General features: G+C 46.2%; 1 protein-coding gene across 1 annotated transcript; it reads left to right on the plus strand.

The window, feature by feature from the left end:
* Positions 1–508: 508 nt before the first annotated feature.
* Positions 509–17,465, plus strand: LOC124593677. Its single transcript, XM_047131971.1, has 2 exons — positions 509–7,031; positions 15,478–17,465. The coding sequence occupies exons 1-2, from the start codon at positions 2,253–2,255 to the stop codon at positions 15,595–15,597; spliced, it is 4,899 nt and encodes a 1,632-aa protein (XP_046987927.1). The 5' UTR covers positions 509–2,252; the 3' UTR covers positions 15,598–17,465.
* Positions 17,466–25,313: the final 7,848 nt, after the last annotated feature.

Here is a 25,313-nt window from a genome sequence, read left to right on the forward strand (position 1 = left end):
CCGTTATTACGGCCAGAGTTGGTTGTTCTGGGTGCTGATTTTATCAGGATCTATGCACCCAAATTGCATGAAAGTGTAATCACATGTCAGTTCTAGTATAATATATTTGTCCAATTGTAATGGCCAGTAGTGTAGAATACAATTCTGTTGTTATTAAAATCTTAGGCATCTGTGGCACATTATTTAAGTGCGGGTGACTCCGAGTAATATTTGCTGGTGTGGTCTAGTAACAAACTGCGCCCCCTCCCCTCCCCCCGGCCGCTAGAAACGAGCTCCGGATCGGCGGCTGATGATGTGCAGCTACAATGTAGCGCGCAGAAGCGGGCTCGCGCACGTGCGGAGGTACGTGGCCCGACAAAGGCGGGCGGGCGTCCACAGAAATACGGGCGCTGGCCGCGCGCCACCGCCATTGACCTTGCAGGGGGCGCTGGCGCTGCCGGCGGCTACCTGCCCTGCCGGCTGGGCGCGGGGCCGGGCCGCCAGTCTGCCCGCAGACGCCGACCGCGACGCCGACGCCGCCACAGCCTCCGCCTCTGCCGCGACGCCAGCCACGCTCCCCCCGCGCGCGCCCCTGCCCCCAGCGCTCCGCCTGCGGCTCTGTCGGCGACACTCACCACCTCCCGAGCAACCGTCTCGCGAGTGACAACGCGATTACACTCCCGCCCAAGCAGTCAACGCTCGACGCTTCTTGTTCGGCATACCGGACTTTTGCAACGCTTTACCTGTTCAGATTTCGTAGTGGAAGATGGTTTCGAGACGGCGCAAACGTTTAACGCGGGTTAGCTCCGTAACAACTTCGTGCCGGCGTTTACCGCTTTTGTGAAACCACATTAGTTCGCAATATCACCTGTCATTCCGTTTCCAGATGCTTATCTTCGCTTATGTCTTACAATACCGATGAGTAATAAACTAATAACTTTTATGACCTGACACTGAAGTGAAAGTTATGTTGTAACACACCATCAGCTGCTTCCCGGTGTCAACCTTACAGTTGTGTCAATCCTGCTTTAATCATCTCTAGACCAGTGAAGTGTTTTAGAAATACTTTTGTTTACGGCGGCATTAACTGTGAATTCGTGTGCTCGTGAGATGCCTTTCTAAACTCAAAAAGTTTGTGGAACCTTCTAAACTTGCGGCTACAGGTGTTTACCGAAGTGCATCACTTTTTACTAATGTAGTATACTTTTTCGCACTGATCTCTATAAAGAAAATTACGATTTTCATGTGTACACAAAGACGGTTACCTACGGCTTTTGAATCTGGAGGTCGCTGTCGTGCACACGAGGTTTGTGAAGAGAACGAACGCTAGCCAGACTTCATACTACGACACTTTCTCCAGAGTAAGTAAGGATAGCGCCCGTGCGTGACAGAAAAAAACTACGTTTATGAAAATATCGGGTGTGAACGAGATGATACATACATCGCAATATCGTACAAGTTTGGATTAACGAAATTTTCTCTTCAAGCTTCTTTCCCCATTTCTTTATCTCGACTGTGGCATAACCAGTGCAGTTTAATTAGCTGTACTATAGAATGAAAGCAGAAATTGAATGAACTGATAAAATTAACTGGTCATTGAATTACTACTGTAAATATTTTTTAAAGGGATTGTAGCGACGTCGGAAAGTAACAGTGGTGTCTACAGCCCCCTGTACAGACCAGTCTCATCTTGTTGTTGACATCATTGAATCTGTGGCATCTGGTGATAGTGCACTGTGCCACATAGTACAGCTGCTGGTGCATGACAGAGATAAGAAAAAAGTTACTTTTGTGAAAATATCGGTTATGAATCAGACACCAAAAATTGAAAAATCTTATTAGGATTGATTAACAACGTTCTCTATCTCTCCGTCTCCCAGAGCACCTTATCAGGAGTTTTCTGCGTTGGCAGTTGGAATAACGTGAGCAGTTCTGTTCGTCGCATTTGAGAATGAAAGCATAAATTGTGAGAGTGGATAAAACAACTGATAAATAAGTCTGCGAATTTGCGCTACACATATCTTTTAAAGGAAGGATAGTGATGCTGAGAAGTTCGAGAGGTATTTACAGCCTTCTTTCGTGATCCGCCATCGCAGCAGATATAATTCTTGATCTCGTGTTCCTGATATCCTCGACCACAGCCAACTGGTGATAACACACAGCTGCCGGTACAAGACTGGTATACGATCCCACCTGCTGAGTACTCTCTCCACGAGTGGTTACAACAAGACTATCGTGTTGCTGAGACCAGAGGCGAGCGAGAGCAACTGACGATGTCGTTCTGCCGCATCACGGGCCGGGCGCGCGGGCTGCCCAAGCCCAACTACTTCCCGCTGCTGCCGCCCATCTCGCCTGCGGACGCGCGCCGCTTCTGCCGCATCACGGGCAAGTCGTACGGGCTGCCCAGCCACCACTACATCCCCGTGGTGACGGTGAGGTCCGGCCGCCGCCAGCACTGCCACATCACCGCCAGCTCCGAGGGCAACGAGCACCACCACTACCTGGAGAAGCAGGGCGCGGCAGCGGCCACCAGGCGGCACGTCGTCATCGCCGACTACCGCTACGTCTTCCCCGTGCTCGATGACGGCGACGAGCAGCAGCGGCCCCTCACCGCCGTCCTGGCCACTAAGACGGCTTCCCAGGCGGACGCGCGCTACGTGTACACCGTGGCCGAGCGCAGCTGCGGGCTCGTCTTCCCCGCACGCCTCGAAGCCGCCGTCCGCGACGGCGACGTCCGCGACGTCATGCTGGCCAAGGACTCCGACACGGTGCTCTTCCGCATGCGGCACGGCAAGAACGTCACCGTGGAGGTGCGCGACCTCGACCCGGACGAGGCGGAGTGGTTCGAGGGCGAGGGTCCGACGGAGGAAGTCGTCCGCCAGAGAGAAAAGGAGGACGACGAGAAGGGCTCCGCCACCGCGAAGAAGAAGAGGAAGCGCACTGGCAACCTCTCCTCCGTCACGCGACTCTTCGAGGAGAGGGAGCGCGAAGCGGAGGTCGCCGAAGAGAAGATGGCGCAGTTCGAGATGAAGAAGGCCAAAATGGTCGAACTGAAGATGACTAGCCCCGCCCCTGGAAAAGCTCCCGGACCGGTGGTGGGTGCAGAGGAACTCAGCTGGAGACGTTTCGACGAGAAGCAGTTCCCCACCGACGCGCACCTGTACCTGGCAGCTGGCAAGGGCCGGGAGACGGTGGGACTCCTGGCAGCCGACGGTGACATGGAAACGGCGCTGAAAGAAGCCGCAGCAGAAGGTGCCACTCCGGTGACGGTGGCACTGCCCAGGCCAGTACCGCACGAGGCGGAACTGGTCGATCTGAGTCAGTCGCTACCGGGAATCGTGCCGCCACACACGGCACTCTCCCCCACAGACGTGGCTCCTCTGGAGCCCACAGCCGCCGTCGCACCCCTCCGGCCACTTCTGGAGCAGCCACCCACAGAACTGCAGGACGCCATCCGTGCACTGGATCCAGTACAGCTGGACTCCACTGACGGTATCAAAGAAGTATTCGAGGGCGGCGAGAGGTCCAACCTGCTACCTGGCGTGCAGGAAATTCCGGGCCTAGTCGCCAGTCTCGATTCTGGCGTAGAAGCCGTCATCTGCGATGACAAAGGTGGCCGTCGCGTGCAGGGGCTCATGTTAGACATTGCAGCGGCGCAGCGTTTCGTGGCAGGTCAAAAGGTGGACACCCCGAGTGGGCCAGTTTTCGTACCGGGTCAGACGCTGCAGACGCCAGCTGGTCGTTGCTTCGTCCCCGGTTTCACTGTCATGACGCCTGAAGGGCCCGCTCTAGTTCCGGGGCAGAAGGTTGACGTCAGAGAGGAAGACGGCAGTCTTACTCCTGTGTTTGTAGCTGGCCAAACTTTAGCTACCAGGGAGGGAGAGAAATTTGTAGCAGGACAGGTCATGAACACACCCGAGGGCCCACGGTTCGTACCTGGCCAGACCGTTTTCACTCCTGACGGACCCAAATTCGTCCCAGGGCAAGTGGTCCACGAAAATCAACCAGATGGAACTGTTGCAACAAAATTCGTCGCTGGACAGACTGTAATGACACCAGAGGGACCACAGTTCGTTCCGGGGCAAACGGTGTCTACTTCAGAAGGCGAGACACTCTTTATTCCAGGTCAGAGTGTTCAAATGGAAAATGAGTGGGAGTTCGTACCAGGGCAGACGGTAAAAACGGCTGAAGGCGAGAGAAAGTTTGTTGCTGGCCAGACATTAATAACGCCGACTGGGCCGAAATTCATTCCCGGAAGAACCGTTGGAGGTACTGACGACACTCCACTACAGTTTGTGCCCGGAATAAGCGTGAAGAATGAGGATGGAACCCTGTCTTTTCTGCCAGGAAAAACAATAGATACCGCAGAAGGGCCAAAATTCGTCGAAGGCCAAGTTTTGCAGACATCAAAAGGATTAACATTTGTTCCGGGAAAGACAGACGTCTCTGAAGATGGAGTGACTGTACGACAATTTGCTGTGGCTAAGAGTGTCGAGGACGTGATTCTTTCAGAAAAAATACTCGAAGGTTTGCCAGTTAGTGCTAGTACTATCGGTGCACTGACAATGAAAGAGAAAGAATCTATTTATGGACACATGGTGCAGACGACTAGTGGAGTCGAATTTTTCCCCGGAAATGCCAGTGGACTACCAGCAGGGAAAGTGGTGCCTGGAAAACTTGTACACGGAGATAATGGTGAGGTCAGATTTGTCCCAGGAATTTTTGTGAAAGAAGAAGGAAAGTTTGTGCCAGGTCAGGTGGTTCTGACAGAAAAGGGCGAACAGTTTGTGCCGGGTCAAGTTGTCGAGACGAGGGACGGACCGAAGTTCGTACCCGGCCAGGTGGTGGAGACGAGAACTGGGCCAAAGTTCGTTCCCGGGCAGACCGTGGAGACTCCGGAGGGACCGCGATTCGTCCCCGGTCAGATAGTAGAGACGAAAGCGGGACCGACTTTCATTCCTGGCCAGGTCATATCGACTCCGGAGGAAGGTTCGCGCTTCGTACCCGGCCAGGTGGTGGACACGGCAGACGGTCCTAGGTTCGTGCCCGGCCGAGTGGTCGAGACGGACGAGCACGTGGCCTTCATCCCGGGCCAAGTGGTGGAGACGAAGGACGGCCCGCGCTTCGTGGCGCCCGACCTACAGCATTCCCCGGAGGGCGGCTTCGAGTTCTCGGTGCAGGGCTTCGAGGTGACGCCGGAGGAGTTGCGGCTGCTGCGGCCGCCCGCCGTGCACGTGTCGGGCGGCGAGGCGGCGGTGGACGCGCGCATGCTGCGGCAGCTGTCGGACGCGGGAATGGCCGTGGGCAGACAGGTGCCCGCGGAGCTGCCCGAGGTGGCAGTGCGCGAGGACAGCGCGGGCGCCCAAGTCGTGCACCACATCACCAACAAGCTGGCGCTCTCCGGCGCCGCCGCTGTCCGAATGGCCGACGTGCTGGCCAGCGTCGCCAAACTCAGCGGGGACGTTCTCGAGAGCGCCAAGGGTGCGCCGCTGGACGCCGCCAGCCTCTCGGAGAAGGTGCTCGAAAGCATGAGGCTCGCCAGTACCGGGGCCGTAACCGTAGGCAGCGAGACTGTGAAGGAGTTCATCCGTTCTGTCGTCTCGGCGGTCGTCGTCACCGCGTCCCAAAAATCAGAAACTTCCGGAGAGAGTTCGAGAGACGCTATAATAGCGGCAATTGGCCCGGTATTCGACGAGCTACTCAAGGACGTCTACGATCTGGAACCCGACAACAGACAGAAAGCAGCCGAAGCGTTCGTGGAGTCGCTGCACCACTACCTAGTTTCGCCGAGTAACGTGAGAAGCGTCCGAGAGAGCGCCGCCAGAATGCTGGGCGCCGAAGCGTACTCGAACGTCGCCGTCTTGGAGGAGCTACTGCGAGAACGGAATATGGACGCAGTCGTCGAGAAGGTCACCGCAGTGTTGAGGTCGGTGGACGGGACTAGCCGGCAGCAGATTGTAGGCGACGCGTTCAAGCAGATATCGCACGGCAATCCGGAGCTCGTCGGCCAAGTGCTGGACAAAGTTTCCGAGAGTCTGGCGCAGAGGGGCGCGGGCGAGTTGCAGGAAGCGACGGCGACGCTGCAGAAGGCTATAGTGAAGGCGGTGCGGGAGAGCAGCGAGCAACAGCTGCAGCAGCAGATCCGAGACGCAGACACCGGCGACGACAGAGAGCTGCGCGCGCTCGTGACGCAGGCGATCGGGCTGGCGCGCGCGCTGGACATGCACGACGCGGCCGCCGCCCTCGCCGCCGTCCTGTCGGACCCGCGCATCACGCACGCTCTGGCCGGAGACGTCCTGGCGCTGGACGTGCTGCGCCGCCTCACCGTCATGCGGCAGCTGGCCCAGCGGAGGCCGAGCTTCGCGCGCGCCCTTTCCCGCCTGCAGCCGACGGCGCCGGGCGTCGGCGAGGAGTCTACCGTCGACGCGGACGAGGATTCGGCACGCTGCGACCCGTACCTGCGCGAGCTGGTGCGCCAGAGCGCCGCCCTCACGGACGACAGGGCGGCGCCGCCGCTGCAGTCCTCGCACGACGTGCCGGCCGCGCTGCTGCTGGCCGGCAACTGGCTCGCCATAGAGGACTTCGTGTCGCGGCGGCCGTGGTCGAGGCCGGGAGCGCCCATCCTGATCATCAAGCAAGGCCTGCAGGCCGTGGTGCCGCGCGAGGCGGCGCGCGCCGTGCTCACGGGCGAGGTGGCCTACACGCTGCTGGACGAGACGGGCGTCAGCCACTTCGAGCCGCTCAACGTCTTCTCGGCGCTGCGGATGCCGGCGCGCGCCGCCGCCCACCGCTTCTCCATGTACTCGGCCGCCACGCTGCAGCTGCCCGCCCACGCCGAGGAAGAGGAGGCGACGACGACGCTGACGGCCGCCAGCTCGACGGACGACGTGCCGCACGCGCAAGGGCAGGGGCAGGCGGGCGTGCCGTGGCGCAGTCTGGCCAGCAGCGACACCGTCACATCAACGAGCCGGCCCTTCTACACCGCCAGTGAGGACGTCCGCCGCGGCTCCTGCGGCGACAGCATCTGGAGCGTCGACACGCAGATGACAGAGGTCTGCCGAACTAGCCCGCCCTTCAGTCTCACCTTACACTGTCACATCTTGATAAGTTCCCATTCTCGACAGAGAGAAATAATAATGATAATAATGAGCGTATGGCATTGGTGTCCGGGAGACCCCTCGCGGGGCGGTTCGGCCGCCGCTCCACAAGTTCTTTAACGCCACTACGGCAACTTGCGAGTGAATGAGGATGAAATGATGATGAAAGACACACAACACCCAGTCATCTCGAGGCAGGGAAAATCTCCGACCCCGCCGGGAATCGAACCCGGCTACCGCAAGACCACGACCTGCGGACAGTGAGAGTTCTCCAGATGTTAAAGAAACTTCGCGCATACCACGATCGAGTTTCATAAGTCTTTTACTCTCGACAAAATTAATAAATTTCGGAAAGATCGGCATTTTAGTCGGGCTGGAGACTACAGAGTCTTATCGTTTCGAAAATAATTTATTGTCTGACAACCTAGCAATAATTTAATACGAAATTTCCCGTTTCAGCCGGGCAGTGTAGTTTCTTCAGTGGTGGGTTTGGACCACAACACGTATATCGTGATATGAGGAACTCCGATGCCACCCGAAACGAGTATTTCGTTTGAAATAATTGTGATGATATCGGACAATAACTTTTTTCGAATGACCTATAATTGTATCAAAATATTAAATGAACAGCAGTCGAGGACAGATGAACGTGGGAAGGGTCGATGTTCTCAGTCCGCCGTTATACAGGCATACGATATGATAGCTGCAGCAGCAGTTGCGTAATTAGTACCAAATGCATTGACACGATCATCTGCTACAGTAAACTACCGAGTCCCCTTTGCGAGATCATAATAGATTTATCATTTTTCTGTATGTTGTCGTATCAGATGCAGTTCAAGTGTTTGGCTTTGGGAAGGGCCGAGAATAATAATAATAACAATAATAAAAATCTTTCAAGATATATGCAATAATTTGTTTACATCACTGGTGCTTCTGGTTTTATGGGTGGGTGAAATGCGGTCATGGCTCTCATGAATTTCCCCTTGTCTACGCACCAGAGTCGTAGACAGTGTCAGCATTCTCCTGCGTAAATTAAATGTGCCGCACAGTGAAACAATGAAAACGAATCACAATAACTGGGTTATCGACCGTAAGTACCACCAACAACTACTCTGTAAGCCGCATCTGTAGTACCTGAGTACTATGGCAAACCTGAACATAAGAGAATGTCTGACCAAGTTTTTTGTCTGATTAGACGTTTCTGTGGTACGTGTTCTGTAAACAGCCAGATGTCAGTCACCCTGTTATTGGAAGCTCCATGCGGATGCTGTCGTATGTAGTTTACAACGCTACAAAATTGTGGCAAATTGTAGGAAGACCTGCAGAGTCTGGGCAGTTGATCCTCAATATAAACAAATGTAGCGCATGGCTCAGAGATAGTTGCAAATCATCTCTACTGTTTCATTACACGAGTTTTAAACTATAACTGGAAGCAGTCACATCCATTAAATATGTGGAACTCTGCTTACGAAACGATTGCAAGTGGAACGATGGTTCAAATGGTTCAAATAGCTCTGAGCACTATGGGACTTAACATCTGTGGTCATCAGTCCCCTAGAACTTAGAACTACTTAAACCTAACTAACCTAATGACATCACACACATCCATGCCCGAGGCAGGATTCGAGCCTGCGACCGTAGCAGTCGCGCGGTTCCGGACTGCGCGCCTAGAACCGCTAGACCACCGCGGCCGGCCAAGTGGAACGACCACATAAAAGTAAAGGAAAAGGAGACGGACAGAAATTCGTGGAAAGACCGCTGACGTATTTTAGAAAAACCTCGTTCGATCAAAAATTAAATATTTCTCATCAGTGTGGGACGCATATCAGATTCGGTTCATAGAGAAAATATAAAACATCAAAAGAAGAGCGCCGCGTTTCGTTGCAGGTTTGTCTAGTGAGCGTGAAAGCGTCGTGGAGATGTTCAGCTAAATCATCTAATACAAGAGAGGCGTTGTGCATCACGATGTGGTTTGCTTCTAAAATTCCTAGAGCTTACATTCCTACAAGAGTCAACCAATATATTGCTTCCTCGTGCTCGTATCCTCTCTTGGTCATTTCGCGAGACATTTTTGGGAGAAAGTAATGTTGAACAACTCTTCTTGAAAAGAACGCTCTCGGCACGGCTACAGTAAACCAATCTGTGGTACATAACGGTGCTCTTGCAGCGTCTGCCAGTGGGGTTATGCCCTCGCGCTGAACTAAATGAATGTATGACGAAATGTGCCAGTCTGCGTTGGATATCCTCTATTTTTTCTGTCAGTGCAACCTGGTAATGGTTCCACATTGACGAGAAATAAGCAAGAATCGGGCGGAAGAACAACTGTTTGGCAAGCCAGTTGTTTCGCTGATGGATAACATTTCTTTTCTCTTTTTTCCAGTGAGTCTCAACCAACCATGAGAGAGACATTAGTAGGTCGAAGCTCTGAGTCGTGCTTAGAAGCTTCAGTTTGCAAGAGCCTTGCCCGTAACAGCGACTCTGGCCTTGTACAGTATTAACCGTCAAGCACATTTACAACCCCTGCTTTTTTGTCGAGCACAACGTTCCAAAGCACATGCTGAAAGCTGAATATGAACATGGATGCCTTTCCTCAGAAAATATGCTCACGAATACACTCAGAGGCTTACTAGAGGACAACAAATAGAAAGTTATTTTTCGTCAAAATTATTATTTTTTTGCTTTGAGTACAGAACGTCATTTCAGGCAAGCGGCAGATGTTACGGTGTGCATCTATCTTTCAAACTACAAGCAATTTCGGCTAAGGCCAGTTAGGGGTTTTCCAAATAGCAACTGGTACATCTCGCCCTGTGTGAATAAAGCCGTTTTCTTTCCTTAGGTACTAGATGAGGCAGAGCATTGACTGAAACACCGAATCCGTACTCGGGAATAACGGGGTTCAAATTCCGTCAGAACACGATTTGTCGGTACGGCACCTTATTAACCGTAAACAGGCGGAAATACGTCACAAGTGGACTATCACCAGATATCAGCCACTGAAGGCCACAAGAAAGAAAGAGTGTAGTGAGTAATAGCTCAGAAACAAATCACAAATGCACAAAAAGTGTAATGTTTTTAATGCAGTGAAAGTTGTCGTTAAATTAGCAACAAAACTGTTAAATTAGATTGAAACTTTGATTAATTATTTCTCTCATCATCAGTCATTTGTAGCCAAATACTATATTTTAATAGTCTATCGTTGAGAACGCTGCAATGAGCCTCCTGCCTTTTTTTGATACGGAAGTTAGCGAAGATCCTCCAGAAACTTGTGGTTTGAATATTGGTATCTGTACAGTGTCAAAACCGTACCCAGTCTCTAGTTCTAACACTGCCTATATAGAAGAAAAATTGAGCGTATCCGATATCCTTGTATAAGCGCACATCTCCTGACACTGTTAAGAATTCTTGCAGGAACGTTACCAGCTCCTCAAACGCTTGTAATCCTGTCCGGCGAGTTATCCATCCCACCCTAGACAGTGTTGTCCTCGGAAACCCAATTTACTGTGTAACCTTCGATGTGTTATGAACCATGGGTCTTGCACCTGTTATCCTCTCACGTTCAGAGTCGGTTAACTCGCGCCGTGCTGCCATGTTCACTGCACACCTCACTGTGACAGGCTCCTCACAAGGGAACCTCCCTCTCACACCCCCCTCAGATTTAGATACAAGTTGGCACAGTGGATAGGCCTTGAAAAACTGAACACAGATCAATCGAGAAAACAGGAAGAAGTTGTGTGGAACTATGAAAAAAATAAGCAAAATATATAAACTGAGTAGTCCATGCTAAAGATAGGCAACATCAAGGATAGTGTGAGCTCAGGAGCGTCGTGGTGCCGTGGTTAGCGTGAACAGCTGCGAAACAAGTTACTTGATTCAAGTCTTCCCTTGAGTGAAATTTTACTTTCTTTATTTTCGCAAAGTTATGATCTGTCCGTTCGTTCATTGACGTCACTGTTCACTGTAACAAGTTTAGTGTCTGTGTTTTGCGACCGCACCGCAAAACCGTGCGATTAGTAGACGAAAGGACGTACCTCTCCAATGGGAACCGAAATCATTTGATCTCAAGGTCATAGTCAACCGATTCCTCCACAGGAGAACACAGCTGATATATTCTGTACGACACTGGTGACGGCATGTGTGTCACATGACAGGGATATGTTGTCGACCCACCTAACTTGTACACTTGGCGAATGGGTATAAAGACTCTTTAACTTGCCCGATATAGGTTTTCTTGCGGATGTGATAATCACTCCCAAAAAAGTGTTGAAAACATAGGAGTTTGTCACATAAACTGCAACAAATGAATGCAACAGTTTCACAGTCGCACAGTTTTCCCTGTGCTCTGTCAAAACATACGTTTTTAACGTTTTCAAATTTTTCCGTGTGTAGACCCTCAAATCCTGCATATGTCCAAGCAAATCTGAACATGTCCTGGAATTTTGGAGAGGCAAGTTGATTATACGTGAGTGCTTAAACTTCGATAATTGTCTGAAAATAAAAAATTGAACTTTTCACTCGAGGGAAGACTGGAACTAAGGACCTCTCGTTTCGCAGCTGTTCATGCTAACCACGGGACCACGGCGCTCCCGAGCTCACAATAATCCTGATGTTGCCTATCTTGCACATGGACTACTCAGTTTGTATATTTTGCTCATTTTTTTTCATAGCTCCACACAACTTCTTCCTGTTTTCTCGATTGATCTGTGTTCAGTTTTACAAGGCCTATCTACTGTGCCAACTTATAACTAAATCTGAGGGGGGTGCGATGGGGAGGTTCCCTTGTCAGATATCGTGTTTTTACTCGCGCCATACACCACATCTAGCCGCAACATTCGGGCGTCATATGCGGCACATCTTCATATGGGTTCACTCCCCCCCCCCCCCCCCTCCCTCCGTTTATTTTCACGTTAACGTCCAACGTGGGTCTTCTACGAAAGAAGAAATCAAGATAAGCTGTAAGCGCGATAATTTAATCAATGTTATCACTTTTATGCTTCCGTGTCATTTATGACAAGTCTTATTTTATAAATTGGACTAAAAGCCCAGCTTCTGGTAATTTTATAAGGGTAACTGGCTTTGAATGTTTCCATAGGTTACGGTGCTATCATAGCTAAAGAAACTCCCAACCAATTTCACTTCTTCTTTAAACATTTTTGTACACGAATGTCGCCGAGTCGGTAACGATTTACATTAGAAACTCTGCGCTACACGGTATGGCATATACTGGTCGTGGCACATCACGTGTGACTCGTCAGAATTCTCTCTACCCTCCGAGATATATAACGAATCATACGAGATGTGCCAATGATGATTCACTAAGATGTCATTAAATTCTAAACTGACATGTTAAATTAGTTTCTAAGGAGCGTAGCAACCGGAGTAGAACATGCGGTATAAAATAGTACAAAAACGAAGAGAAATGGGACGATGCCTCGAGAAGCTCATTTTTGAAGCAGTCGGTTGTCTGTGAGTACGACTGCTGTAGTAGCGACAGTAGTGGTCGGAGAATAAAGGGAGGGGAGGATGTTTCGTGTTCATAGTCTATATAACGGGTGTAGAAATTACCGTTCCCGTTAACAGACCATCGCTACAACAAACTACATAGAACTGTTTCCTCTTACAATGGACGGCCACAATCGCTTCTCTATGTTATTGTTTTTTTTTTTCAACTGCGGGGTTACAGGAGACGATTTATTTTTTTCTCATATAAGGAACTTCTTATTTACGCAACGAATCATCTGATTAATGACTTATTTCACAAATTAAAAACATTAGAATATCGCTTAAAATTTAGCCAGAGTCCTTCAGAATACTTCTGTCATAACATTCCACTCAGTGTATCGCAGTTCCAATCTCATGGAAGGTGAAAACCTATTCGACAAAAGTAGATAGATGAAATTGGTTTATGCTATTACGCTAATGTTCGTGGCCTACGAGATAGCAGCCACTGAAAAATTTCTACATTCTCTTTGAATTTTGTCAGTTCATATTGTGCGAAGTATAGCTGTTTTGTTCAATTTAGAATCAGCCTTATATATTGGAGGTGCCAAACACAAATCTGAAGTACAGATAAAATCATTTTATGTTTGTGAACAATCCGCAGCTGTTCACCTCTTTGCCTATCACAGATCAATAGAATTGTAATTTATACGTCACGGTGTTCAATTGTTGTGTCTCATTGGTATCCAAACACTTACTGAAACACAAAAATAATATACACTAACCCACCGCTAACAGCGACTTAAATACACTCCTGGAAATTGAAATAAGAACACCGTGAATTCATTGTCCCAGGAAGGGGAAACTTTATTGACACATTCCTGGGGTCAGATACATCACATGATCACACTGACAGAACCACAGGCACATAGACACAGGCAACAGAGCATGCACAATGTCGGCACTAGTACAGTGGCTCTGAGCACTATGGGACTTAACATCTATGGTCATCAGTCCCCTAGAACTTAGAACTACTTAAACCTAACTAACCTAAGGACAGCACACAACACCCAGCCATCACGAGGCAGAGAAAATCCCTGACCCCGCCGGGAATCGAACCCGGGAACCCGGGCGTGGGAAGCGAGAACGCTACCGCACGACCACGAGATGCGGGCACTAGTACAGTGTATATCCACCTTTCGCAGCAATGCAGGCTGCTATTCTCCCATGGAGACGATCGTAGAGATGCTGGATGAAGTCCTGTGGAACGACTTGCCATGCCATTTCCACCTGGCGCCTCAGTTGGACCAGCGTTCGTGCTGGACGTGCCGACCGCGTGAGACGACGCTTCATCCAGTCCCAAACATGCTCAATGGGGGACAGATCCGGAGATCTTGCTGGCCAGGGTAGTTGACTTACACCTTCTAGAGCACGTTGGGTGGCACGGGATACATGCGGACGTGCATTGTCCTGTTGGAACAGCAAGTTCCCTTGCCGGTCTAGGAATGGTAGAACGATGGGTTCGATGACGGTTTGGATGTACCGTGCACTATTCAGTGTCCCCTCGACGATCACCAGTGGTGTACGGCCAGTGTAGGAGATCGCTCCCCACACCATGATGCCGGGTGTTGGCCCTGTGTGCCTCGGTCGTATGCAGTCCTGATTGTGGCGCTCACCTGCACGGCGCCAAACACGCATACGACCATTATTGGCACCAAGGCAGAAGCGACTCTCATCGCTGAAGACGACACGTCTCCATTCGTCCCTCCATTCACGCCTGTCGCGACACCACTGGAGGCGGGCTGCACGATGTTGGGGCGTGAGCGGAAGACGGCCTAACGGTGTGCGGGACCGTAGCCCAGCTTCATGGAGACGGTTGCGAATGGTCCTCGCCGATACCCCAGGAGCAACAGTGTCCCTAATTTGCTGGGAAGTGGCGATGCGGTCCCCTACGGCACTGCGTAGGATCCTACGGTCTTGGCGTGCATCCGTGCGTCGCTGCGGTCCGGTCCCAGGTCGACGGGCACGTGCACCTTCCGCCGACCACAGGCGACAACATCGATGTACTGTGGAGACCTCACGCCCCACGTGTTGAGCAATTCGGCGGTACGTCCACCCGGCCTCCCGCATGCCCACTATACGCCCTCGCTCAAAGTCCGTCAACTGCACATAGGGTTCACGTCCACGCTGTCGCGGCATGCTACCAGTGTTAAAGACTGCGATGGAGCTCCGTATGCCACGGCAAACTGGCTGACACTGACGGCGGCGGTGCACAAATGCTGCGCAGCTAGCGCCATTCGACGGCCAACACCGCGGTTCCTGGTGTGTCCGCTGTGCCGTGCGTGTGATCATTGCTTGTACAGCCCTCTCGCAGTGTCCGGAGCAAGTATGGTGGGTCTGACACACCGGTGTCAATGTGTTCTTTTTTCCATTTCCAGGAGTGTAGTTCCATTTTGGAGTTGTATTTACAGGACTGCTGATGACCAAGCGTTCCTCACCTTTGAAATCACATCAAATATGAAAATGTCTGTCCTATTTCAGGAAACTGAGGGTCAGAGCAGCTATATAATCAGAAGTATGTTACCGTTAAATATACCTTTGGGCAAGCATAACTTTTATTGTGCCAACAGCTAAAGAAAGAGAAAATTTGGAAGATAACGCAATACTCATTGCCTGCCAAGGTTATTTTAAAATTCTTCCTGTAGCTGAACTAATGTCTTAGCCTTTTTCGCATTTTTACAGCGATCTCACATTTATGACTGACTTTCCATTTTAATTTTAGGAAAGACAGCGAAATACTGCGTGGCATTTTCTTTTTCTTCCGCAGAGCTACTATGTTGGATACTCCTAATTAATTTTTAGAATATGGAGAATGCATATATGCAGCCAAGACGTGTGCGTATACTGTTTTTCCATGTGTGCACCTTGATGTTTGACGACTGAACAGATTACTTTCTGCCTGCAGCTGTCGGACCTGTACGTCGCGACGCAGGACTTCACAGCCGAGGAGGCGGATGGTCTGTCGCTGAAGAAGGGGGACATCGTGGAAATAATCGACAGCGGCGACCGAGAGTCGGCCAAGTGAGTACCCACCCAGCAGAATGCTCGCCACGTTTCAGAACTCTACAGGCCTGAGGCGTCGCGGAGGCAACACGCTCCTGTGAGAAGATGTGTGTGTGGTGTCCTGAGTTGGACCTCTCACTCCTGACAGGGAGGGAGCACCTTCTCTCCTTCCTCCATCGATCCCGATAAACGCATGATCCTTTCCGAAGATAGCTATGGCGTTGTTCCAAATTGTTTACGGAACACGGAAGAAGTGAGGAGCGTTTCACTGTTTCTCACTACATATTACAGCTATTATCGCTTTCCTTAAACTTTCAGAACAGTATTATGGCGGGTGTATATGACTGTCTCCAGTCCTAAAAACTTGTGTGATACTTACTCCTATCTAAAAAGTGGAACGTATCTACCAAACGTGATTTGTGGTCTGATCATAGAATAGCAATAGCAATAGTAGTAGAGATAATAGCATCAGTAGCAGTACTAGTGCTAGTGATAGTAATATATATTTTATATTAGTCGAAAAAGTTTCTAGAATATTCTTAACTGCCAAGAGATATAAAACGCAGTGTTCCAGAAATAGTGGAAAGACACAATAGCATGGTATCTCTTGGGGCCGTCACTGAACCAGTGCACCTCTTAACAAACCTCTTGATGTTTCGATTTGGAGAAACTCTGACACTGTGCTGGGACTTACAGTAGTTTCATGAATTAAACTAAATTAGTGCTTCAGTTGTGCACGTAGTAAATGTTATTTGCCGCCCTGTAAAAGTTTGCTCCAACTCTGACTTTCCTCGGCGTATGTGATTGTTACAAATTCTCACTAAAACTATTCTTGAAAAAAGCTTTCGTACTCAGTATTAATTTTTATACGTCCCTTGACGCTCTATAGTAGTGTTGTCGGCATATGTTACAAATCACATTGTTTGAAGCCAGAGGTAAAAGCGTATCCTTGTATAACCAGCGTGATTCAGGAAAATCTGCTATATCCGGGGAGGTAACAGTACTTTTGTTCCTGGCAAAATTGATGCCGAGCAGTCTGCTTTACAGACGTAGGCACGAAACATGACGTATGATAGGAATGAAAGGAAATAAAGTACATTGATAGCAGGCTGAATGCATATCTGATACAAAGAGATCAGTGATACATTCCGTACATGTCTTTAAAAATCGATGTTGGGACATTTGCTGCATTCTTTTTAAACAGGATATATTGAGACGAAAGTGACAAATAGATGTATTATTTCCGAGGAAATTCTTCAAGCAATCAGGTTATGACAAGCGCTCACCTCATTGCCATAGAACTTCCTCTTCAGAAAGATATAAAGGCAGAAACTAATGGACTTGAGTGGCATTGACCACCCCAGGTACCATGGTAGTGTCAGCTACAGTCTGAATAACCTTCTCGAATAACGAAGAAATGCACCAGAGCGCACCATTTCACTACAGATACATCTTTAACTGCTGCAGCAGATGTTCTCTACAGACAGAGAGAAGGCGTTGTATTTTTTAAAACCTGCTATATTGTGTATAACAACTGATTGTGCATTCTATTATGTTGTAATATTTTTAGCGAAGTATTTAAACCAATATTCATTTTATAGCTTGAGATCATACATTATAGCGTCCATTCCAAGTAAACAGACAGAAGTCGATAATCGACAAGGGAAAAAGTTCATTCTGTGGTAATGTTGAGGCTTAGAGTTATAAGACTGTAACTTCCCCGTATATTGTATATTACTTCTGAACCAGCATTGATAAATATATTTCCCGCAGTCTCTAACAAAACATTCACAAACAAAATGTACAACCAGTTTAAAAATATGTGTGTAACTTATGCCTATTACTTGTAACCTAAAATATCAAAGAAATAAATAAAGAATTTTTCCCAAATCATAATACTTTAAAAAGTATGTAACTAATGCTTAATTTTACATTACTCCAGTGTTTGAGTTAAACCCCACTTTTACAGCCTCCTGCAGTTTCGCAGCGAGGCTGATCAATGCCTTTGTAGACCACATTAACTACTTACATAACAGCTGCTCTCTATGGCAGTGCGGTCAGCACTGCGTACAGCCAACGACAGAAGACAACACACATCATCAAATACGAGTTAACACTAATTCCCAATGTTTTCAGCTGGACTCGACCCTGCGACACTGAGAAAACAATCAACTACAGGCGCACGGCTAATCCAACAGATTACAGATTTAAATACATAAATTAACAGTAAATAAATAATAGCCATCACAGTATATTTGAATCGCTGTCAGCACTATAAATTTTACTGTTTATTTGTCCTTCGTTATGTGCCTGAACAATAAGTAACATCAAACTTGAATCGTCTGCTGTTGCATAAGAGGACGGACGTCTCAGCGGCAGACAATTCGGAAAGGTGCCAATTGTATATTAAACACTGAGATTACTCTTTGACCATTACACGCCGCGTTGATTAAAGGTGATAAGTTGAACCAATGTACCAGAACGGCTCTAAATCCCGACGCCTGCCTTTCGTTGACAATGTGCTTATCAGTGGATCCATCTGATCTCGTCTCGTCGGTTGCTTCACAGTTTTAATTTCTCGTTGGCTATCCTTTGTATTTCCACGTTCTTGTACTTGATCTTGGTCAATGATGCATTTATTAGCTATTAATATTTGAGGCACTTATTGTCTCTCCAATTCACACACTAAGCCCTCCGTGAAACCTCTTACAGAATTAGCATAACTTTGGACGAATAACATGACACGCCTCTCAAATAAGGTACCAGATATACCTGCAAAAATTGTGGCTATGTAGCCTGTATCACTATGACAGTGTCCTATCGGTTCACCGAGGTGAGTGCAGGCCTGCGCTTGTTATGTTCGCCTAGTGAGGACAACTTGCTCTCTATCTGAGTAGCGGTGGTTGCAGCATACCAAGGGGTTGCCCCTGCTTACATCCGCTTGGCGTGCATTTGGGTCAGAAAGGCTCGTCTGTCACAGCAAGTTATCCTCGGCCGTCCGCCATAAATAGTCGACTTTTATTTATGAGTCTTACTCAGTCTCGCATTATTCTTAGCAACTACGTTTCGCTTCATTTACTGATACAAGCGGACTGGATTCATTTCTGGATCCACATGATTAGTCACGACACAGCTCTTCCGAATTCTTGGTGCTAAAATGATATTTAAGTTTCAGATATTTGTCTCATACTCTATTGGTATTTACTAATTTCGGTTTTTGACGTTAGTAGTGCAACCAACCCACCGCCATGATAATACGTGATCTAGTAACGACACAACACAACGAAATTTTCTCGTGTTTTCAGCCGCACAAGGGGTTATAAATCCGCAAGCCTACGGCCTAGTGATCTTCAGTCATTGTGGAGCGGTAACTAACTACCGTGTCGTTCCTGCCCTCATGCTGCCCATAGGTGCATCTCATGGATACTAATACTAGCTGATTTTAATATTGGATCTCGCTATCACCTATACAAAATTTCCAAGGAGATATATGCCACATTCGGTACAAGTGTTAACCAATACAATACGGAAGGTGGATGTTAGCATTTCATGCTTTGCTGAGTAAAAGGTAAATGTAATCCATTCGCACAGAACGTGTAGGTCATTTCGTATGGCCGGCCTGAGTGGACGAGCGGTTCTAGGCGCTACAGTCTGGAGCCGCGCGACCGCTACGGTCGCAGGTTCGAATCCTCCCTCGGGCATGGATGTGTGTGACGTCCTTAGGTTAGTTAGGTTTAGGTAGTTCTAAGTTCTAGGGGACTGATAACCTCAGAAGTTAAGTCCCATAGTGCTCAGAGCCATTTGAACTATTTGAATCATTTCGTATGAGTTATAACGTCTCAGTTTGCTTGTTAAGTTTCGCGCATCTGGAGTGCACATTTCGATCCGCATCCAATTATTTTTACCATAGCTATCGAAAGCTAAAGACTGAACGGATTGCGTAAGGTTTTAGATAGCTTATTGTCGGTTATCTTGTCATGCGCATTCTCAACTGTAAATTTCTTTGTTCATGATACCATTTCATTCTTTCGGGACTTAATTTGCAGGCAACGGAACTCTAACTGGATTGGGAATGGTCGGAGAAGGAATTAGCAGTGGCCTATCGAGAATCAAGGCCAACAAACGCCCGAAACTGTGCAGGGAAACCACTTCTTTTTCTAACCCCGATCGAAAATCTCTGAGTTGCGTTGCCATAATCACTTCTCTGCTTAATTTCTAATTATACTGCTATTGACAGCGCGCTTAGCACCAATACAAGTGTCTCCCCAATCTAGCCTCATTCCTCCCCGAAAAAGACAAGGATAAGAACGTGTCGACATGTACCCGATACTTCTAGCAACATTTAGTGACGCCGTATTAACACCGGACGCTGGTATTCAGGCGAATGACCAGAGAGCTGCTACTGCTAAGGGGCGACGAAGGACTGGCGAGGTGTCGACAAACGGTTTAGATGCTTGTGAGAAACAGTGTTTCCTGTAGAAATGTAGAACTTATTGCCATAACTTCTGCGATAAAATATCCTCAGGAAATTTGTGGTAAGTTTCTATGGGATCAAACTGCTGAGGTCATCGGTCCTTAGGCTTGCACACTAGTTAATTCAATTTAAACTTACTTACGTTAAGGACAACACACCCACCCATGCTCGAAGGAGGACTCGAACCACCGACAGGGGGAGCCTTGCGAACCGTGGCAATGCCCCCAAGACCACGGCACAACCCCACACGGGAAAGTATCCTCAGGTTTCCCGGAATTAGTCGGTACTTTCCTTGGAAATACACAAACTGGCCTCGAGTCTCAGCATTTCTCCGAAAAGCGCTGTTACACAAACATTAAACTGAAATGTTAAATATAAACGTCTAGAGTATTGGAATAGAAAAATGTATTTGTGTCAAAGCTCCTTCATTGTCTAACAGCACGAAATATAATGTACTGCATGATCTTTCTCGTGTACATGACAAAATAACAAAAATCAGTCTTTTTCAACTAAACATTAGTGCAAAAATGAAGAACTGTGTGCCAACGCTACAATTTATGGAGGTAAGAAAGCTAAAATAATTGTTATACATTCGTTGAAATGTTACTGATTATGACTGATTACGTGCAAACGGTTCAGGAGGTAAACATGAAAATTTCGTATCAGTTGTTGTCCTCAACGAGTATAGCTAATAACAAACTGGATTCATATAATATTTATTAACGGTCTCTTCAGGTTTCTAGTAATACTTAACTAAAACTAAACCTGTCATAATGAAACAATCACAGCAGTCCAAAATTTAAGACACTACACGAGTATTTTTAAGTTTCCACTAAATTAGGAGTCATATGTTTTATATCAAGTATGGATCCATCATTTACTACCCATTTCGAAAATTATAATTAAAAATATTTAGAGATCTAGCCCTGAAAAAACTACAATATTTGAGGAAAATATTAGCATGATAAATTAAAGTTACGCGTTAAAATGCTGTCAATCGACGGAATTCTGCTCGGTAAAGGCAACTAACTTGTTTTACATACACTTATTATTTTTATTTTCAGAAATGCAAGAATATTTGACCTTCTCCCCGTTTACCTATAACACTTACGATTGTTTGCATTGATATATTACCTTTTCAGTCGAAACACGTACTCTAGAACTTTCAATAAGTAAAAGGAATTTATCTGTGGTGAAACATGATATTTTAGTGTCCCCAAATGCCCGTAATATACAATATTTTAATTTAACTATTTCGGATGTAATGGAAACTGTGATAATTGGAAAACGTTTTTGCGACTATTCGAAATAAAGAAACACAGTGAAATCAAAATAACTGCTAGAATTTGAAATAGGTATGTTTCATTACAATCCCGTAGATGACAGGAATAGCATGAAATTAAGCTTGCGCATAATTAAATCGGTTTATTTATAAAGAATAAATCTGGGGCACTTATTCTCAAACAGGTGATTCTTGGTGCAGCCAGAAGTTACTGTACGGCGAAACGATTCAAACACAGCAGGTCTCCAGTGACGCAGCATAAACATTTCGTTGAAGTGATGGGAAATCTTAATTAAATTCCACCAACTGCATGTCATCGACTATAACAAGCTAATCGATAGCGTGTTTCTGTTTTACTATAATTTCATAATACTACAAAGTAATAAGTTAATTTGAATCTGTACGAATTAATTTTTTAATTTTTCCAACGTCGACTAGAAGGATACATTGACACATATCTGAATCAAATTAACAATTAAAATTATTTTTCCACCACTGCAGTCGAAAAAGAACTTACCTAGCACTAACTAAAAAAAAAAAAAAAAAAAAAAAAAAAAAAAAAAAAAAAAAAAAAAGATTCCTCGATAACGAAATGAAATGTAAGTATTGAACAGAGAGGTACGGTCAACGCACCCACACCTTCAAATACAATCTGTATCTTATCACACAACTGGAGCAGGTAGGTTACTGTCTAATATTTCGGCTCTGAGGCAAGACCTAATACTGCACACAGCCTGACGTTTCACAAATGCTCATTACGGCGCACATTCTGCAACAAATTGAATCTAACATTTTGCATATAATAATGGATTTTAAGGAATGGATTTAAAGTGAAACTAATCACAAAATGGAAAGAAAGCATTTTTATTTCTGCTGAATGTTATGGCAGTGACATGAGAAATTTCTAAGTAAAATTGCAGTCACTTCTTAATATGTGTGACATTACAAAATTATATTTCAGTGTAACAATTTTAAAAGTTAAGTGTTAACATCTGCATTTTGTGAATGTAATCTAATTTTAAATGATGATAATGAAACCATAAAGCAAAAAAAAAAAAAATTATCAATTTTTCCACCTGTGACACAAAGTTTTCAAACATTTCTATCGTAAAAACATATAAATAGACCTTAAAATACACTCTCGTGCTGTATTTTAATGCCTATCTTTCCACGTATTAGAGTCGGATAGTAGCCAGAAAAAGCACATGTTGCAGTGGGAAAACAAATTGTCTCTTAAAAACGAAACCGAAGAGAAGAGGAGGGGGGGGGGGGTCTCATAAAGTTGCATCTTATAACGACCACCTAGTCTCACCATCCTTATTTCAGTTTTCCTTCAGCTATCCAAATCTCCTCCCGATCTTCTCCCTGCGGCACTCCACAAAAATATATAAATTTATCTGTAAGGATAATGGCGTAACCCACAATGAACAAAATGTCAAAACGAATAAACAACGTCATTATGATGGAACAGTAGTTATTTTTTTAAAATAAAAAACAAAAATAAAAGACACTCGTACACTTGGCGTTATGCCTGCTTCGTATATGACACTTTTGCAACGCAGTATGCCATATTAACTTTTAATTGTTCGTGACTATAAAGAAATTGTAGATGTATCTATATGGCTATATAGTAGCACTCAGTCACACACTCTTCAGTTTATAAGTTTATGTTGTATACTGTATAGACTGTAAAATAATTCCTGCTTTAAATTAACCTACTGAAGAGTTTGTTGCTCTCTGTCCAGTGAATATTAGCACTTTCAGCTGATGTTGGAAATTCGACATTACATAATTATAGGCACATCATATCTGTTATCGTTATCGGTAAAGATGCAGCTAACCACAGCAACAACAGTTCCTAAAGAAACTACGTCTGGTGTCGTACAGAGGTACGCGGTTTTAGGCAGTAGCAAAATTATAATTATCCCGCGCACATTTGTACACACGTGGTGGTACTGTAAGCAAGTGTGCGTAGGAGTGCTTTGTGGCTATGCGTAATGAGATCGTGCACAATGACGACCGTGCTCTGCACAGCTGCACATGGCATCCGATTTCTATTTCACGAGCGGGATGTTCCCACACCTATTGTAGGTGCACTTCAAAATAAGCAACGCTAGAAAATAGAAGTGCTTAATAAAATACTATTTTAAAATACAGCTTGTTGGAACGAAGTATTCTTTTAAAACATTTTTGCTTTAGCAGGAAAATATTGTACATTGGTCAAAATACACTTTTGAGCACTTTTAGAAAGACACTGTACAACTGTTGGCAAAGCTTCTATACGAATTAATAGATTCGATATTTTACACGTCTTTAGATGTACACGGAAACGTTGTACAGACATCTTTGCCCGCCTACCGTGATATTCCAAATATAATTTTAGCATCAGGTCTCATTTTATCGCCTTCTGCTCTTTAATTAGTACAGCAAAAATTCGGGAGCACATCTTCTACTCATCATTAATTCTGTGAATGATGACGTCAACCCAGTCCTTGCTACTCCTCAAGTCCTCCGCTATCAGTCTCAGGAACTTTAGCTGCCAATTGATGCTGCCTTTCCGGCCAATTGAGGCTACCTTTCATTATGTTTGACAAAGATCGATTGCCTGCATTTGGATTGGCATAGCACTTACCTCCGTCAATGTGTGCTTGTGTGTGTGTGTGTGTGTGTGTGTGTGTGTGTGTGTGTGTGTGTGTGTGTTAAAATATCCCTTCACGGAAATTCGACGTACTTTCGTATCGTGTCACCCACTAATTTATGTAAACTCCTAAACGTGTCTTTTCATTTTCTTTCACCTAACGCATATCTGCAGCTCTGGCTCTTGTAAAATGGAGCATGAAACCGTACATGCTCGTGAAGTACTGATATTAATTCAGCACTTTCGTTTGATTAAGGGATGAGAATGGTATACAAACCACGAAATGCCCTGAAGTATTATAGAACAAGACTTGTGGTTGCATTTTATTGCAGTTGGCAGCCTATGTACTTAACGTAGGGTCAAAGAAAGAGAAAAGGAAATTGCTGTTGCTTAAAAGTCGTCCGCATGCCACAGAGCCATTCGGAGTTTAGGTGAAACAGCTCATGCTGTATTTCTAACTGATAGGTAAAAAAGTTCTCTCTGCGATATGAAGCAAATGTCTCCCACCAATCATTACGAGGCCGAAGTAAACTTTAGAATAACAGCCAGTGTCATGTACTTTTCATCTTCAAGTATGGCCCTGTTGCGTATACAACTAGACTTCGCAGTAATATTGTCAAGAGTGTCTCACAAGGACTCTCTTATCTGCTGCTTTGATTCTCCTGTTGAAGTTTTTGTCTTCAACTTCCACAAAAAACATTGCTTTTGTCCTAATTATATATGACTTACATATTTTAAGTGCATAAGATGTGAACCCTGATTTTCTTCATTCCGGTTACTGAAGTACCCTTCATACTGCATATCAGTGGCTCACGAGACCGTGTGGCAGAGACGATGCTAATTTGAGGGTTCAAAACTTGAAGTAGGCTGCTTAGCCATTTCGAGAGACGTCTTCCGTCACTTCTATTTAGTACTTCAGCAAATTCCAGGAGGATTTCTTTAGGAAAGCTAATACCGATATCGTTCTGGATATAGCTCAAAAACTAGCACTGGTTCTCGAACACTAAATAAGGAGAACTAACCCCGATGTATCTGTCTTGCTTTTACCCGCTTTACGTAACCGTCCATACTATTATTAACATACTACTCTCTCCTGATTCTCTTCTACCCTCCAGCAAGCAGCAGAAAGCTGTATTAACTTTCACGAGAGTAATTATACAATAAAGAACGTCTGATTCTCCAGCAATTTTTACTCAAGATGATAAAAGTAAATCTATTTTTACAACATAACTCTAAGACGAAACTAATGATGCATCACGAAAGAATCATCTGAATCTGATGGAAATCGGTAGATATGATGTACTGTACATGTTCAGACAAACAAATTATTGCAATTTCAGAAAA

The sequence above is a fragment of the Schistocerca americana genome, chromosome 2, assembly GCF_021461395.2.
Source record: "Schistocerca americana isolate TAMUIC-IGC-003095 chromosome 2, iqSchAmer2.1, whole genome shotgun sequence".
Classification (NCBI taxonomy): Eukaryota; Metazoa; Arthropoda; class Insecta; order Orthoptera; family Acrididae; genus Schistocerca; species Schistocerca americana.